The 14,601-nt window shown below is 36.5% G+C and overlaps 2 protein-coding genes across 2 annotated transcripts; one reads left to right on the top strand and one right to left on the bottom strand.

Annotated features, from left to right (window-relative positions):
- Window positions 1–1,952: 1,952 nt before the first annotated feature.
- LOC130997953 (trihelix transcription factor PTL) lies at window positions 1,953–5,125 on the top strand. The gene is made up of 2 exons (XM_057923389.1): window positions 1,953–2,929; window positions 3,790–5,125. Exons 1-2 carry the CDS (start codon window positions 2,571–2,573, stop codon window positions 4,835–4,837), a joined length of 1,407 nt encoding a protein of 468 aa, XP_057779372.1. The 5' UTR covers window positions 1,953–2,570; the 3' UTR covers window positions 4,838–5,125.
- A 6,767-nt stretch (window positions 5,126–11,892) lies between these two features.
- Window positions 11,893–14,362, bottom strand: LOC130997952 (fructose-bisphosphate aldolase 6, cytosolic-like). Its single transcript, XM_057923388.1, is given in 4 exon segments — window positions 11,893–12,774; window positions 12,776–12,987; window positions 13,087–13,314; window positions 14,166–14,362. Coding segments are annotated over 4 exon segments (1,077 nt in total). The 5' UTR covers window positions 14,194–14,362; the 3' UTR covers window positions 11,893–12,165.
- Window positions 14,363–14,601: the final 239 nt, after the last annotated feature.

Here is a 14,601-nt window from a genome sequence, read left to right as displayed (position 1 = left end):
AAAATAATGCATGCAAACATGATATCGCTGAGATGTTTCTTCTTCCATAGCCAAGCAGGACATTTGATAATAGCGCAATGTGAATAAAGAACGTCAAAAGCTCGTTTTATGTCATTTCTTGCAGCTTATTTTATCACTTTGAACCCCTTCTTCTTCAATCGTAAATGGAAGACTTTAGACGAATATTGGCTAATCTGGATAAATGTAATCGGTTAAGTAGTATCCCACGATGAAGTGAGAGTTGTTGGTATCGAATTACACCAATTGTAGGGCCTTTCCATAATAACACAGTTAAACAACAACGACTAGTTGAACACATTGATACCGTTGTTTGAATTGGGGACACCAAACAAAGCATGTCAGATCCACAGATCTTGGGATGCAACTACCTCAAGGATAATCGTCGGTTTGTCGTGATCACCTCGTGTGTAAGCTCCGCTGAAGATGCGAACGGTGCATCGACAGAAAGTCTTCAACGCCTCTAAGCTCGTCGACTGAGCAATACACAGATACTCGTCGTATTGATTGGTGGCCCTGCTATTTGCGAGTTGTTGAATTGTTATCGTACATTTCTGCAACGGGGTGAAGTTGGCTCACCTAGTTATGCCTCATTGCTGTTGGAAGTAATCATCCGACTGTAGCGCATTGACGATGCGCATTAATAAGGATCTCCTCATACGAAAACGTCGCTGGAAAAATTGCTTCACCCCATAGTGCGTCGGAGGCGAAGTAATACTGATGAAGGCATTCACTAGCGTGACGCTCGCGAAGAATGAATTTTCTTTTCTTTCCTTTTTTTTCCATAGAGGGCTCTTCGACATTAAATGATTCGTCGCCTTCAAAAACGTGCTCATAAGCCTAAATATTTCTTTGTTAGAATCAATGGTCGTAGCATCATGAGTAGAAGATTTAGAAAAAAGATGACATTTTTGTAAGAAATATGGAGTAGGATAAGAGAATAGAATGAATTAGATGTAAAAAATTGAATGAAATGAGTGAGTTTTTATAGAGAATTCTTAGACTAAAAAAATAGGATTTTTTTTTTGAATGACTGAATTAATTATGAAAAATGAAAAATCCAATGTCGACGGTCAATTATTAATTTAAAATTTGATTTTATTTTTATTAATGGCTTGTGCATGGTACGCGCCTTATATTAAACCCTTAAGCTTGGCTTTTATCCTCGCGCCCGCCATCAAGCTCTGGGGCGCACCAATGGATCTGGGCTTGCCGAGGGCTAGCTCGAGCCTCCTTGCAGTTGCTGTAAGAGCTTTATGAGTTTTCTAAAATAAGTTTAGCTAGCCAAACATCCCTTAGAGGGATGAAGTGCATATTGAATCAAATTTTTTTGCTTTTTGTAATAATGTGGATAAGTCACAATTGCTATCCGAAATGTATATACTGCTACATAAAACTTCGCATTTTATGTAATAATAAATCCGAAATCATTATGTAATTAAAGTTTAATTTGGGCCTAACCGGTTAAACATTATCATATAAAAAAGAGCAACTTTGTAGCATCACTTCCTTAAAAAAAAAAATCCTTCTAGAGAAAAGAGAGAAATCAATTGCATGAAGACTGAAACAGGAGCAGATGTACCCACATTCTCCATCAAAAAAATTAAAGAAACGTATATTTATCCCAGAAATCCAAAGACAGGTTGAGGAGAGATGGAGATGAAATATAATAATAGAAAAATGAGAATAAATTAGGGTAGTCGTAGCCTCGAGCCCCGATTGGTAGAAAAGGGATGAAGAGTTCAAAAAAGAAAACAGTGGTAATACTGTTAAAATTAGATAGTTAATTAATTGGGTAGGAACAAAAGGAATAAGAAGAGGTAATTGAAACTAAACAAACAAGTGAGGCAACAGTGGATGTATAAATGAAATCTTGTATTTAGAAACTTTGATCAGTTATATGTCAAAATGCGCCTGCTCTGATTCGAAGAGACAACACAATCGCCATATTCAATTCATCTCTCACAACTGTACACAATCAATCCCATGCCATATAGAGAGAGACAGAGCTAGAGAGATGGAGAGGGGCTCCCGCTCATGAATTGTGGGTTTTTGAAGCAGACTGTTGAGAAATTAAGAGAGAGAAGAAGAAGAAGAAAGAGTCAAAAGGGCATTCACTGTGTCTCATTTTTTGACATATGTCCTCACTTTATTCGCCCTTAATTGCGTATATGAGTACACACTACCTTATACTTTGTATGTATGTATGTATAAACATTGTATGGTATCCACACTGTACATATGAATCCAAACCCTACAGAATATAGATAGACACACACACACACACACACACACGAGAGCGAGAGAGAGAGAGAGAGAGAGAGCTCCACACTACATTGATGCAGCATAGAAATGGGTCCATAGTCCTCTAAATGAATTCAAAACCTTTTTCTGTAAGGACACGATCCGGGTCTGCCGCTCCTCTCACCACTGTCCCCCCCTTCTTCTTCTTCTTCTTCTTCTTCTTCTTCTTCTTCTTCTCTCTCTCATTCAATTAACTAATAGCGAAGAAATTCCGGGCTGCTTGTAGTTCGATTTCGCTCTAAATTAACATGGAAGATCAATACGGCATGGCCGATCTGCGCCAGTACATCAGCAGCCGCCCTTTATTCCCCCCAATCCCGCCGCCGCCGGACTTGCTATCCGCCCACCGCGGCGGCCTCAACCCCTACGACATGCTCATCTTCCGCTCAGATTCCGTCGCCACCGCTAACAACAACAACGCGGGGGGCGCCGCCGCCTCCAGCAGCGCCGGCTTCGGGGGCTTCGAGAGCGGCCTCAACGGCGGCGACAGCGGCGCGGGGAGATGGCCGCGGCAGGAAACGCTGACTCTTCTGGAGATCAGATCGAGACTCGACCCCAAATTCAAGGAGGCCAATCAAAAGGGCCCCTTGTGGGATGAAGTCTCAAGGTACGTTGTTTATATAATAGCAATGTCATAAGCATTTTATATATCAATTTCAGTTTAACCTAATTTTCGAGTTCACCAACATTCTAGGTTTCCCCAAAAAAATTGTGCATTTGATTATTCTATATATATATCAACATACACATGCACCAGAGATAAATTGAACATCTAACCTAGTAGTATCCGCTAGCTAATTGCCCACAGCATTAATTCTTGATGCAAAATCTGAACTCGAATATATGCTTTCATGGCTGGTTTGTGTGGCTGGAGAGAGCTTTCCTTTCTCTGTTGTTTTTTCATACTATAGTCGCCATTTCTCCACTTTCCCTTTTCCAAAACTACTTTTCTTGGTTATTACATTTACGAATTATTTTAATTAACAAAATGCCAGCAGCTTAGATCGAAGTCCAGTTCAAGATTTCAGCAAATTAAATAGATTTTTTTACATTTAATTTGCTTTATTCCAGTGACAGTCAGCTTGCATCACTCAGTTTCTGCAAGATTATTTCGGGCAACAAATTTTCCCACTTTCCGGCTGCAACAAAGATTGTTTTTTTGGGTGTTTCTAGTAAACGTTTATTTGGAGTTATTTATATTGTAGCTAGAAACGACGAGACTCAGAAATTAAACCCACAAATTATGTATTTATTATGTATGAATAGTCGCATTCCAAATGGGGCTGCTCTACACCACTGAATCCTCAAAAACACATGAGTTTCTCCATCCTCAGCAAACATCAATATCACATGAAGATTTTGCCTAGCTTCAATACACAAACTAGGGTTCACTTTACTGCCAGATCTTCATTTATTGATTCTCCCATTCAAATTAACATCTTGAATGGTTTTTAAATCAAAAATCAGGATAATGTCTGAGGAGCATGGATATAATAGGAGCGGCAAGAAATGCCGAGAGAAATTCGAGAATTTGTACAAATATTACAAGAAGACCAAAGAAGGCAAGGCTGGGAGACAAGACGGCAAGCACTACAGATTCTTCAGGCAGCTCGAAGCCCTCTACGGCGGCGAACCTCACACTACTTCAGCTTCAATGTCCGAAGCCGCCGGCAGTTATCACGTCAGTTTCCCAAACAAGAGCGCGTTGTTATCGGCCCCGAAGCTCTCCGACACGAGCCTCAGCCTCTCGAACTACTCCGAAGCCGAGACGAGCTCATCCGACGACAGCGACGAGGGGAAGATGATGATTAAGAAGAGAGGAGGGTGGAAGGTGAAGATTAGGGAATTCATCGACGTGCAGATGAAGAAATTGATGGACAAGCAGGAGGCGTGGATGGAGAAGATGATGAAGGCCATGGAGGAGAAGGAGCGGGAGAGGGCCATGAGAGAGGAGGAGTGGAGGAAGCACGACGCCGCCCGGATAGAGAGAGAGCACAAGTTCTGGGCTAGCGAGCGCGCCTGGATCGAGGCCCGCGACGCCGCCCTCATGGACGCCTTGCACAAACTCACCGCCGGCAAAGACGCCGCCGAGAGCAACGACGACGGCGGCAGCGAGACCATGGCGGACTGGGCCGAGTGCGAGGTCAATCGGCTGATCCAGCTGATGGAGGGGAAATTGGAGGCGGAGGAGATGGTTTGGGAGGAGATCGCCACCAAGATGGCCTGCTTCGGACATGACAGGAGCGCGGCGGCGTGCAAGGACAAGTGGGAAAGCATTCACACTTATGCGCTGAAATGCGGCAGCAAGAAGAGGAAGGATACCTCCAAAGGCGCCACCTATTTCACCGGAGTTTACTGTGATACTCAGACTAGTGAGCAAGGGAATATCAGCTTGAATAATAATCACGATCATGGCAGCTCGTCGCCGAATCCTAATACGGCGGCGGCCGCGGCAATGAGCGAGAGCTGCTTCAGGTACTTCATGGGAGATGCTTATGGAAGGATCATCGGCTGATGCTGGATGCTTCTAGAACCCTCTTAATAACTTGGTGAAAATCTAACTAGCTACGTACATGGTTAGTTTGAAGACCTAATTCATTATAGGTGATCGCCTGCACTTTGTAGTAATATTAATTTGAGCTTTTCATTATGTGTTTTTTTTCCCCTTTTGGATGCTGGAATAACTTTTGGGAGGAACTGATTTAATTTTTTTATTTTTATTAACATGTGGTTGTTTGGCGTGAATGTAATTTGTTTTTACTGTTTGACAGCTGCATTAAGATGAACTTTAAGATTTATTTTCTGTTTTGATGTGCGGTGGCTGGGATGCATAAAAACATTAATCTTTTTTCTTTTTTATCTTTCGGTTACATTAAAAGATGAGTCCTATATATACATTTATGGGGTGTACATGTACACGGACTAAGAAGAGATGATGTTTCTAAATGCTGTGTTTTGTCTAAAATAAACGAGATACGAATTTGTTTTTACTTCATTTTTTGGAAATTTAGTTGCACGAAAAAATACTGAATTATTTTCCTTTTCATTTTTGAATATAATGCATGCCTATCCTCTTGGTAATTCGATGGATGGTAATGTTTTATTGAATTATTAATTCACCTTCTCTTATGGATCATCAACTAAGTGGCATATATTTTTTATTTTATTTTTCAAAAATTGCAATATTAAATTTAAAGATCGCATCACCATATATTCAGACTGCAAATTTTAGATTTCGACACTAGCTATTATGTTGCTAGGCCAACACAGACACAAGTGACGTATATTTCGCGACATATATCAAAGAGTCCTAATAATAATAATAATAAACTTATGCTAGTAGTTATTTTGCTCAAAAATATTATTACATTTGATGGTAGATAAACTAAAAACAAATTGTTGCAATCAAAATGTAATGGTGTTTCATTTTGATCTAAAATAGTAAGCACTTCAAAAGACGTCGTCAATGTTACTTATTTTTTACTAGGAGCTATAACATAGACATTTATCATCATTTGATAAATACATTGAGGATTAATTGAAAATTGATTACTATATATCCAATTAATTATTACTAAAACACATTTTACATGAAATGCCGGCCGTTTATTGCTCAAGGAGGAGGAGGAAGAAGAAGAAGAAGAAGAAGAAGAAGAAGAAGAAGAAAGGTCCATCGGCATTGATGTGCTAAGAAATTAACATAAGACTTAATTAGTGAAACTGAAAAGGAGATAATTACTATATGAAGTTATGAACACAAGGCTATCTATTGCAAAAGTTTCAAGAATTCACAATAAATAGTATATAATGACAGTTTTTACTGTCTTTTACAAAAGGTACAACGATGTTTAACTGGTGTACCCATTTTATAATTTTCTTCAAAAGTACCAAAATAAAATCAAAATTTAAAATATGAGAAGTGGTAATTCTATGTACTACTTCCGTCCCAACTAAGTTGATCAGCTTCGTTTCTGCATGAAATTTAAGAAATTAGTGCTTATTGCAAAAAAATACACTAACTTTGAAATAAATTGTATTTTTCACCTAAACTTTCAATTAAGTAAAAAAAAATACATGAATTTATATTTTAGTTGCAATTTTCACCTAAATTTGACTTCTGGCGAAATTAAAGTTTAGTTGGCAGTCGAAATTAAGTCAAATATATTAATTTTTGTCTTCTTAGACTTTCGAGCTTTTAAATATTCCCATCATCAGAAGTTAGACCAACATCCGGTGAACTTCCAACTACCAACTAAACTCTAATTTTGTCGGAAGTCAAACTCGGGTGAAAATTGCAACTAAAATATAAATTCATGTATTTTTTATTTATTGAAAATTCAGATGAAAATTATAATTCTTTTCAACGTCCTTATATTTTTTGGCCATAACCCCTAAAGTGAATAAGTGATTAGATATTTCCTTGTTTATATTTATTGCATATAAAAAATTAATCAATTTAATTGAGACTATCTAAAAATAATTATTGATCTGTTAGTTGAGATAGAAGAAGTATATATATTGATCTGATAATTGAGACCGAGGGGGTATGTTATATGTTACTAGTTCATCGTGAATTACATGTCTAGGCAAAATAGTTGGAGAAAACTAGAGAAAGGACCAAAAAAACTTAGAAAATAAATTTTATATAGCTTCCTCCCTAGTTTTCTGATCAAGCATATGAATTAATTACCATTATTTGAGTACTTTCCCAACACTTCAATTTTTCCACATTTCTTACTCATGTACGTTTTTCTCAAAATTCAATACCATAAAATATTGTATATAAAACTAATTTCTTTGAGAGTATTAGTTACACCCTTCGTCTCAACTAACTTAATTAATACTATTTCTTTTTAGGTCGTTCAAATTAAATTGATCAATTTATTTATATAAAATAAATATAAGTAAGAAAACATCTATTCATTTATTGACTTTAATACCAAACACAATTAAAACACTAGTTTCTTAAATCTCGTATTGAAAAGAAGTTGATCAACTTAGATGAGACGAAGTAAGTATTACTCCCTCCGTCCGGTGAATTTTGAGTCAATTCTTTTCGGTACGGGAATTAAGAAAATACTAGTATTTAGTTTAGTGTGTTAAGCGTAGTATGTGAAAAAGTAAAAAGGTGAATAAAGAGAAAATTTTTTTTACCATATAAAGAAATGACTCAAGATTTATGGGACAATCGAAAAAGGAAAGTTACTCAAAATTCGTGGGATGGAGAGAGTAATTTGTAAGTCACATATGTGGATAATATGACGCTCATTGTCTTTTTATGTTCTATTCGAGCAGTGTACGTATATGTCGTGTCTGAATTGGATCATATATATTTGAATTTAGATAGACATAGACTGATAATCATAAATATCTAAATTACATACTTTACCAAACTTAGTATTTCATGTACTCCTAACATAAATTTTAATCCATTTCACAATATTATTCTAACGGAAATGGCATAAATATTAGTATTCCATTTTCATGTCTAAACATATGCATACAGCATACTGCTAGTCAAAATTATGATTACTGCAAATATACGTTTATTTTGGCAAAATTTCTTTTTCTTTTTTTAACATGGGGACGGGGATTAATGAGGTTTGAACCTTAGACCTACTTGTTTACATAGTGAAGTCTGCACCAAACGCGGCGAAAATTCTTAGAAAAATCATATATTTACATTAAAAGAAAATGACAGTAATATTCATAAGTACATATATTGGGCATGATCATGAGGATAGGATTAATTAATCTTCGTACTGGTCTGACGCATTCTCAAATAGATTGCCTATGTAACACTTTATGGACATGTTTTATGCGAATTTAATTCAAATTTAGTGCCATTTATTTTTTATAAGTATATAATATCTCCAACAGAAGTTTCATTTAAAGATTGCAGTTCCTGAGCAGTGCTGACTTTTTCTTCTGATGCTTGGAAGTTTTGGTACTTCACCAGCTCATTCAGATGAACAGTTTAGAGAGAGAGAGAGGATCAGTTTCTGGTGTACAACACAACCCCTCTGCTAATCTTGCTTCCTCGTTTTCTTTCATTTAATATGGTATGTACTGAAAATATAGTACTCCTATGTGATAATTTAGATTACGTATATATATACTTTGTTGTACACGCATCAATGTGTGTTTGTGCGTGTGATGGGAGGCTACGAATTGATGATTTGATTGAAATGACACCACATTTGGCATCGTTGATAAGCACATAAATTTAAATCAGGGAAAAGGTTGGATTTCATGATCCTTTTCCAGATATTGTGTTTCTCCAAATATTTGATTCTAATGGAATTGGAATTTAATTTTTTTTAGCCCGTTTTGAAAGCTGTAGCCTTCATTTGCACCAACACACACCCTAACGTGTACTGATATAAATGAATGCAAATGAAAATTCAATTACATTAGAGAAATATCAATTAGTGTTCCATGATTATGGAATCTCGTGACTCATCTATTTGACCAACTACTGTTTAATTGATGTAACTCGTAACTAATTAATTAATTAATGGAACACCTAGTTAGTTTTTGCCAATATGAAATTACAATGTACATATGATATAATGTAGACTTTCTAGCAACTACTAGGATTTCTTTTTACCCACAAAAATTGGTATTTTGTCCAATATTATTCCCTCAAAAAAAAGATACTGGAAAGTCAGATCCTTTTTTTATGAACGTTTTGAACAGAAATAATCAGATAATTATTTTGTCCCTTTTATATATTCTTACTCTATCTTTTCCAACTTTAATTCTCAGCGGAGGAAGAGACTGTTCTTCCATTTCATTTTCAGAAGAATACTGTTTTGCTTTTTCTTTTATTCCATTTTTTTCAGAATTATAAATTAATTTAATCTGTACGTACGAGAAAATACTTTGCAATTATATCTTTACATAAATCTACACCTATGTTGATTTTAGGTTGTTTAGTTCGATTTCCTTACCTCCTTACCCATAGATGAAAATCGTGTATGTTCTTGATGAATTTGTAGTATTTTCATACTCCAAAATCATAAATACAAAACAAATTATACATACAAACTACAAATTCTCCTATTTATTGCAACATTATCGTACTTCTTGTATGTCACATCTCACTAACTACGAAGCAAATTATACATCCAAAATATCTTTTAGTACAAATCATCATTAATTAACTAACTTCTCACAAGACCTCAATGATTGAGTTTTCTCAAAATGAATAATCGAAAACCAAACATAGCGTTGCATCTTAATTTAGCTTCAAGGAAATCATTTATATAAAGATAATTAATAAGTAATTAAAGATTATGTTTTTCTTTACCAATATTTAAATGCGCAGTTAACCCTGAAAAATATAGAAATGCATTGGCATTTGCAAATGAACAATTATTAAGATTTTAATGGGCCCATCGCATTTTGTTGCTTCCAAATGAGTCCAAATAATAATGGAGGGTTGATAGATAAATAAGAGTGCCATAAATGCAAAAACTGAACATCAGTCAGTTGAAAAAAAAAAAAAAGTCGCAGCAGCAAAAAGTGTACGGCAACTATTGCAATAAAGTATTTTTTTTTATAAGACTCCAATCTCTAAAATTTCACATGTAATGTAATTAATCCTCTTGTGCAGAGGGGGCTTGGCCACTGCTATACTCATCTCCGAATCAGAAAGAAAACTGATAATCTAAACAAAGCCTAAAAGGCTGACAAGAATTAACAGACAGATAATTTTTGTAATCCATTTTGATGAATATTATTTTCAGTGATGCACCCAATGGAGTTATTACATACCAGAGCAGAGCAGACAGTTTGCAGCTGTCTCAAACACTTCGTTAAAACCTAAAACTCAATATTACGTAATCGCTTATCATTATTACAACTCTTTTCCATTATCTTTTATTAGTGTGATTCCATTTTGATTTGACTACCTACTGACACATCTGAAAAACTGTCTTGCCATTCCTAGAACTCACCCTTCTCATATTCCCAATTTAGCAGTCTTGATTTATTTGTTTATTTTGATTTAGCAAACTTTTTTCATGGAGTGGTTGCAATCTAGGCTCTTTCCCTTGTACATCTATGGGGAAACGAATCTGCAAGAAATGACATACTCCACTCCTATCCTATATCTATATGATATGATTTCTGTGACCTAATATCATAATCCAAACCATTACATACATAAATCTTGATTGAATTTGAGTGCCCATACTCTACTGCACAACTAATATGGACTCTTCTTCTACAAACTTTTCTAGTAAGGGAGTATAAGATAAGAGACAAAAATAGTAGCGGTACTATGATAATCACTATTTTTAGCTCTCAACCTATGGAATGGGCTATCAACTTTAACACCCACAACTTAGACCAACAACCCAAATTTATGTCTACTTTACACGCAAGCCCCTCCATCTTCTCTGGATCTTTTCAACAATTGTAACTGCAAGTTCTCAATCCAGACCTCCGCTTTAATTTTAAGTTTTTCTAAAAATTATAGGAAACCAGTTCTATATATAGCCGGAACAGAGGAGTTTTGCAAAAAAATTCTTCTACTTTAATTTTATTTTCAAGGGAAAAATGTATGAACAGATATAATATGGACCAGCACATCTGGCTGGACTACAACTGTACTGTTGGGCTAACTCAAGAGCTGCTTAAACGGGTTCAGGTATTGGTTATTTTATTCACTCAATACTTAAATAAAAAATTTGAATATTGGGTATACCAAATAATCGACAAATATACTGGATATATATATATATAGGGTGTGCTACTAGTGAAATTATATTTTTTGTGATTACATGACCATAATACACTGAAAAGAATAAAATTTTGGCTCCCCTGAGATTCAAATTCACATTATGCATTTATTTAACAAAATGATGCATTCAATGTAGATTAAAGCCTAAAAAAAATTATTTTTTTTATTTAGTGATTTTTTTTAATAAATTAACAGTATTAAATGGAGTAAAAAAATTTACACTCATTCAAATTCTTTCAGGGGATTCGAATCCAAGACCTTTGACTTTAGACATTAACCCTTTACTGCTTGACCAACATACGCACACCTCATTCAGTGATTCCTATTTCTTAGAAAAGGAGAGAAAGGAATGGCGGCACAGAGGCCCAAGAGCTTCCCTCTGGATTGAATCGGTTGAGAGACCGACTTTTTTTTTCGGCTTCTTGCTGTTGGTCACCACTTTTTTTTTCTCTTGTGCTTTTGTTTAATTTTGGTAATTTCATTATTAAAATTTTCAGGTCTTCGGTATAAATTAAACAATTGGATTTGGTTACCGTGTGCAAATTTTTAGTACTTAAGTGAAATCAATTCCAATCAGCATTGTAATGGGCTTACAAATGGGCCAAGCTTATTGGACATTTCCACTGTTTTTGGTACAAATGGGATTAAAAACTTCAGTAATGGAGTACTAAAATCAAATAGAGAAAACTAGGTCGTACTATTGTACTAATCAAAACGTAAATCAATCAATAATTCTAAATAAAATCTACGCGCAGCACATGTTATTCATCAACTGTGCTCGGGCATGTTGAAGCAGGTTGGCAATATTCGGCATACAACAATTTCAAAATCAGACTCCACAAATTTCTCTATTAGCCATAATAACAAGTAAAATAAGCTTTTGCCCAGACATTGGCAACATAGTTCAAACATAAAGAAGCCGTTGATAAAAAGTACAAAAAAACCACCAAACAATCCCCAGGGAAGAAGTTCCTCGAAACTTATTAAAACAGGAGTAGCGATATGAAAATGAGCATAAAAATGCATAAAGTCAACAAACTAGTTATGCTCTCTCCTCCAACCGAGAAAATCTAAGGGAAGCCAAAAAACTGAACCTAGTACTTGTAGTCCTTAACGTGGAGGCTCTCATCGGCACCCTCGCCCAAAGCGCTGTCACCCTTGTAGGTTCCGAGTGTTGCTTCTGAGTTGGCCTTGCACCTTGTAAGCAATGCAGCCTGAGCCTTTCCGACGTTCTCCTCTTTGCCGGCCCATGCCTTTAGGGTGCTCTGCTGTAGAGCACGTCCGAACGAGAAAGAGAGGGTCCATGGCTTCTTTGCCTTCAGCTTGTTCATGGCGTTGAGGTTGCGGGTGGCCTCTTCCTCACTCTGTCCACCAGACAAAAAGACAACAGCCGGGACTGCAGGGGGCATTGTTCGTTGCAAGGCACGGACGGTGTACTCGGCAACCACCTCGGGGGTAACCTTGGGAGCATCAGAGCCGGGTGTGACCATGTTGGGCTTCAACAATGTTCCCTCCAACAGTACGTGGTGGTCGTTGAGGGCCTTGTAGCAAGCAGCAAGAACACGCTCTGTCACCTCAGCACACTTGTTGATGTCGTGGGAGCCATCCACAAGGATCTCGGGCTCAACAATTGGTACCAAGCCATTCTCCTGGCAGATGATGGCATAACGTGCCAGACCATTGGCATTGTCGTTGATAGCAAGCTGCTGATGGCTCATTGGCACCAATCTTCAGCACAGCTCTCCATTTAGCAAAACGAGCACCAGCAGCATAGTATTGTTGGCAACGCTGGGCCAGGCCATCAAGACCTTGGGTGGTAGTCTCACCATTGGTTCCAGCAAGCTCAACGGTACCCTTGTCGACCTTGATACCAGGAAGAACACCGCCCTCATTCAATACATCTACGAAAGGCTTGCCTACAAGACCACAAACATAAATATAAGATCAATAATCATTCAAAAGAGTAATTCAAACATAGTTACAATTACAATTACAATTTAAAAAATGATGCATACCTGCAGCAGTTTTCTGGTACAGAGTTTCCTCAAAAAGGATCACACCACTCAGGTATTGAAGGGCACCAGGAGCGCAGAAAAGAAGTTCACGTAGAGCCCTCCTGTTAGCCTCAATGTTCTCAACATTGATGCTCGATAAACGCTTGCCAATTGTTCCAGTTGATTCATCAGCAGCAAGAATACCCTTCCCAGGGGTACCAATGTATGAAGCATTGGCAATAAGCTCATCTGTAAATCAAACATCATTTAAACAATGCAGGAGAGGAATATACAAACCAGCAAAATATCTCCAAACAAAACATAAAATCAAGCCATAACATGAAGTACGACATTGCGGATATATACTCACAACAGAATAAATTGATTACTATTCAAGCCTACAAGATTCCTATGACAGATCCAAAAGATCAACTGCGATCAAAACCAGCACGAATGAACATACCCAAATTTAGCAGCGTAATTTCAAAGATATTAACATAAAACCAACACCATAAACAGATCAAAGTACAAATAACGAAACAGCATGTTTAATAAGAAAGATAATAAACGTTGATAAAAAATGTCTACACAAAAACTTCGGATCGAAGAATTAAGAGTATAAGGCAACGAGAAAACAAAATAAATAAGAGATCAACAGCAACTTCATCTAAAGAACAAATACTTTTTGTCTATAACGCTTTGGATCGCTGAATAAACACTAGTATAAAGCACGGTTTAGTAAATAAAAAAAACTATCAATCAACTATGAACAACAATCAAAGCAATATCATACCAATCAGACTAAGAAATAGACGATATACACTTAAATCCACTTCACACCATAGAAGTCATACTCGGTATAATCTACACATGATTAAAAGTTATAACAAACCACTACACCAGACTAAACAGAACAGTATACTATCAGATTTACTGATAGAATTCAGAAAAGTAGGCTTAATAAAGCGCAGGATTTCAGATCTGATGAATCAACAAAACAAAACATATCAAATTAGCATAATTATCCTAGATCCACTAAAATAAACTAAAACTACGGTTAGAAAAAGAGCAAAAGAAGCTTAATAGACCGGAAATCTTACCAGCGTACTTTCCGCGGTAGGCAGTCATGGTTGCAGCTTCAATATATTAAGTGAAGAAAAAGGGAAGAAATGAAAAACGCAGACAGAAATGAGACTTTGGTGGAAGATGTGTAGAAAGGGGTGGGGGTAGGGATTTTATAACATGGGGGAGGGGGGGTATTGATTCATCGATAATTTCGCCCACATCTTCGACCCCTCCTCCAAGCAAACTCATTTAATTTGACTATTTTAACCCTCTTATATTTTTGGGCCTAGAGTGATTAATGAAATATCCTCATTTTTCATAGATTTTTTTAAGAAGGGGATATATTTTCCTTTTACTTAATTTTACTGAGATTTAGGCTCACAATTTTTTGCAATAAACCGACTTTAGCTTGCAGATGTTACAAAAAATTGTCACCTGATATCCTAATTACCTATAAAATCTAAGATCGAA

This window comes from Salvia miltiorrhiza, chromosome 8, assembly GCF_028751815.1.
Source record: "Salvia miltiorrhiza cultivar Shanhuang (shh) chromosome 8, IMPLAD_Smil_shh, whole genome shotgun sequence".
In the NCBI taxonomy this organism is placed as follows: Eukaryota; Viridiplantae; Streptophyta; class Magnoliopsida; order Lamiales; family Lamiaceae; genus Salvia; species Salvia miltiorrhiza.
The sequence above is the reverse complement of the archived record's forward strand: the minus strand, read 5'-3'. Positions and strand labels throughout refer to the sequence as shown.

What these genes read in the sequence shown, in the direction of transcription:
- LOC130997953 (XM_057923389.1), top strand. Translation starts at nt 2,571, where the DNA reads ATGGAAGATCAATACGGCATGGCCGATCTGCGCCAGTACATCAGCAGC. An exon ending in TTGTGGGATGAAGTCTCAAG is followed by an intron (nt 2,930 to 3,789) that starts GTACGTTGTTTA and finishes ATCAAAAATCAG; the next exon opens with GATAATGTCTGAGGAGCATG.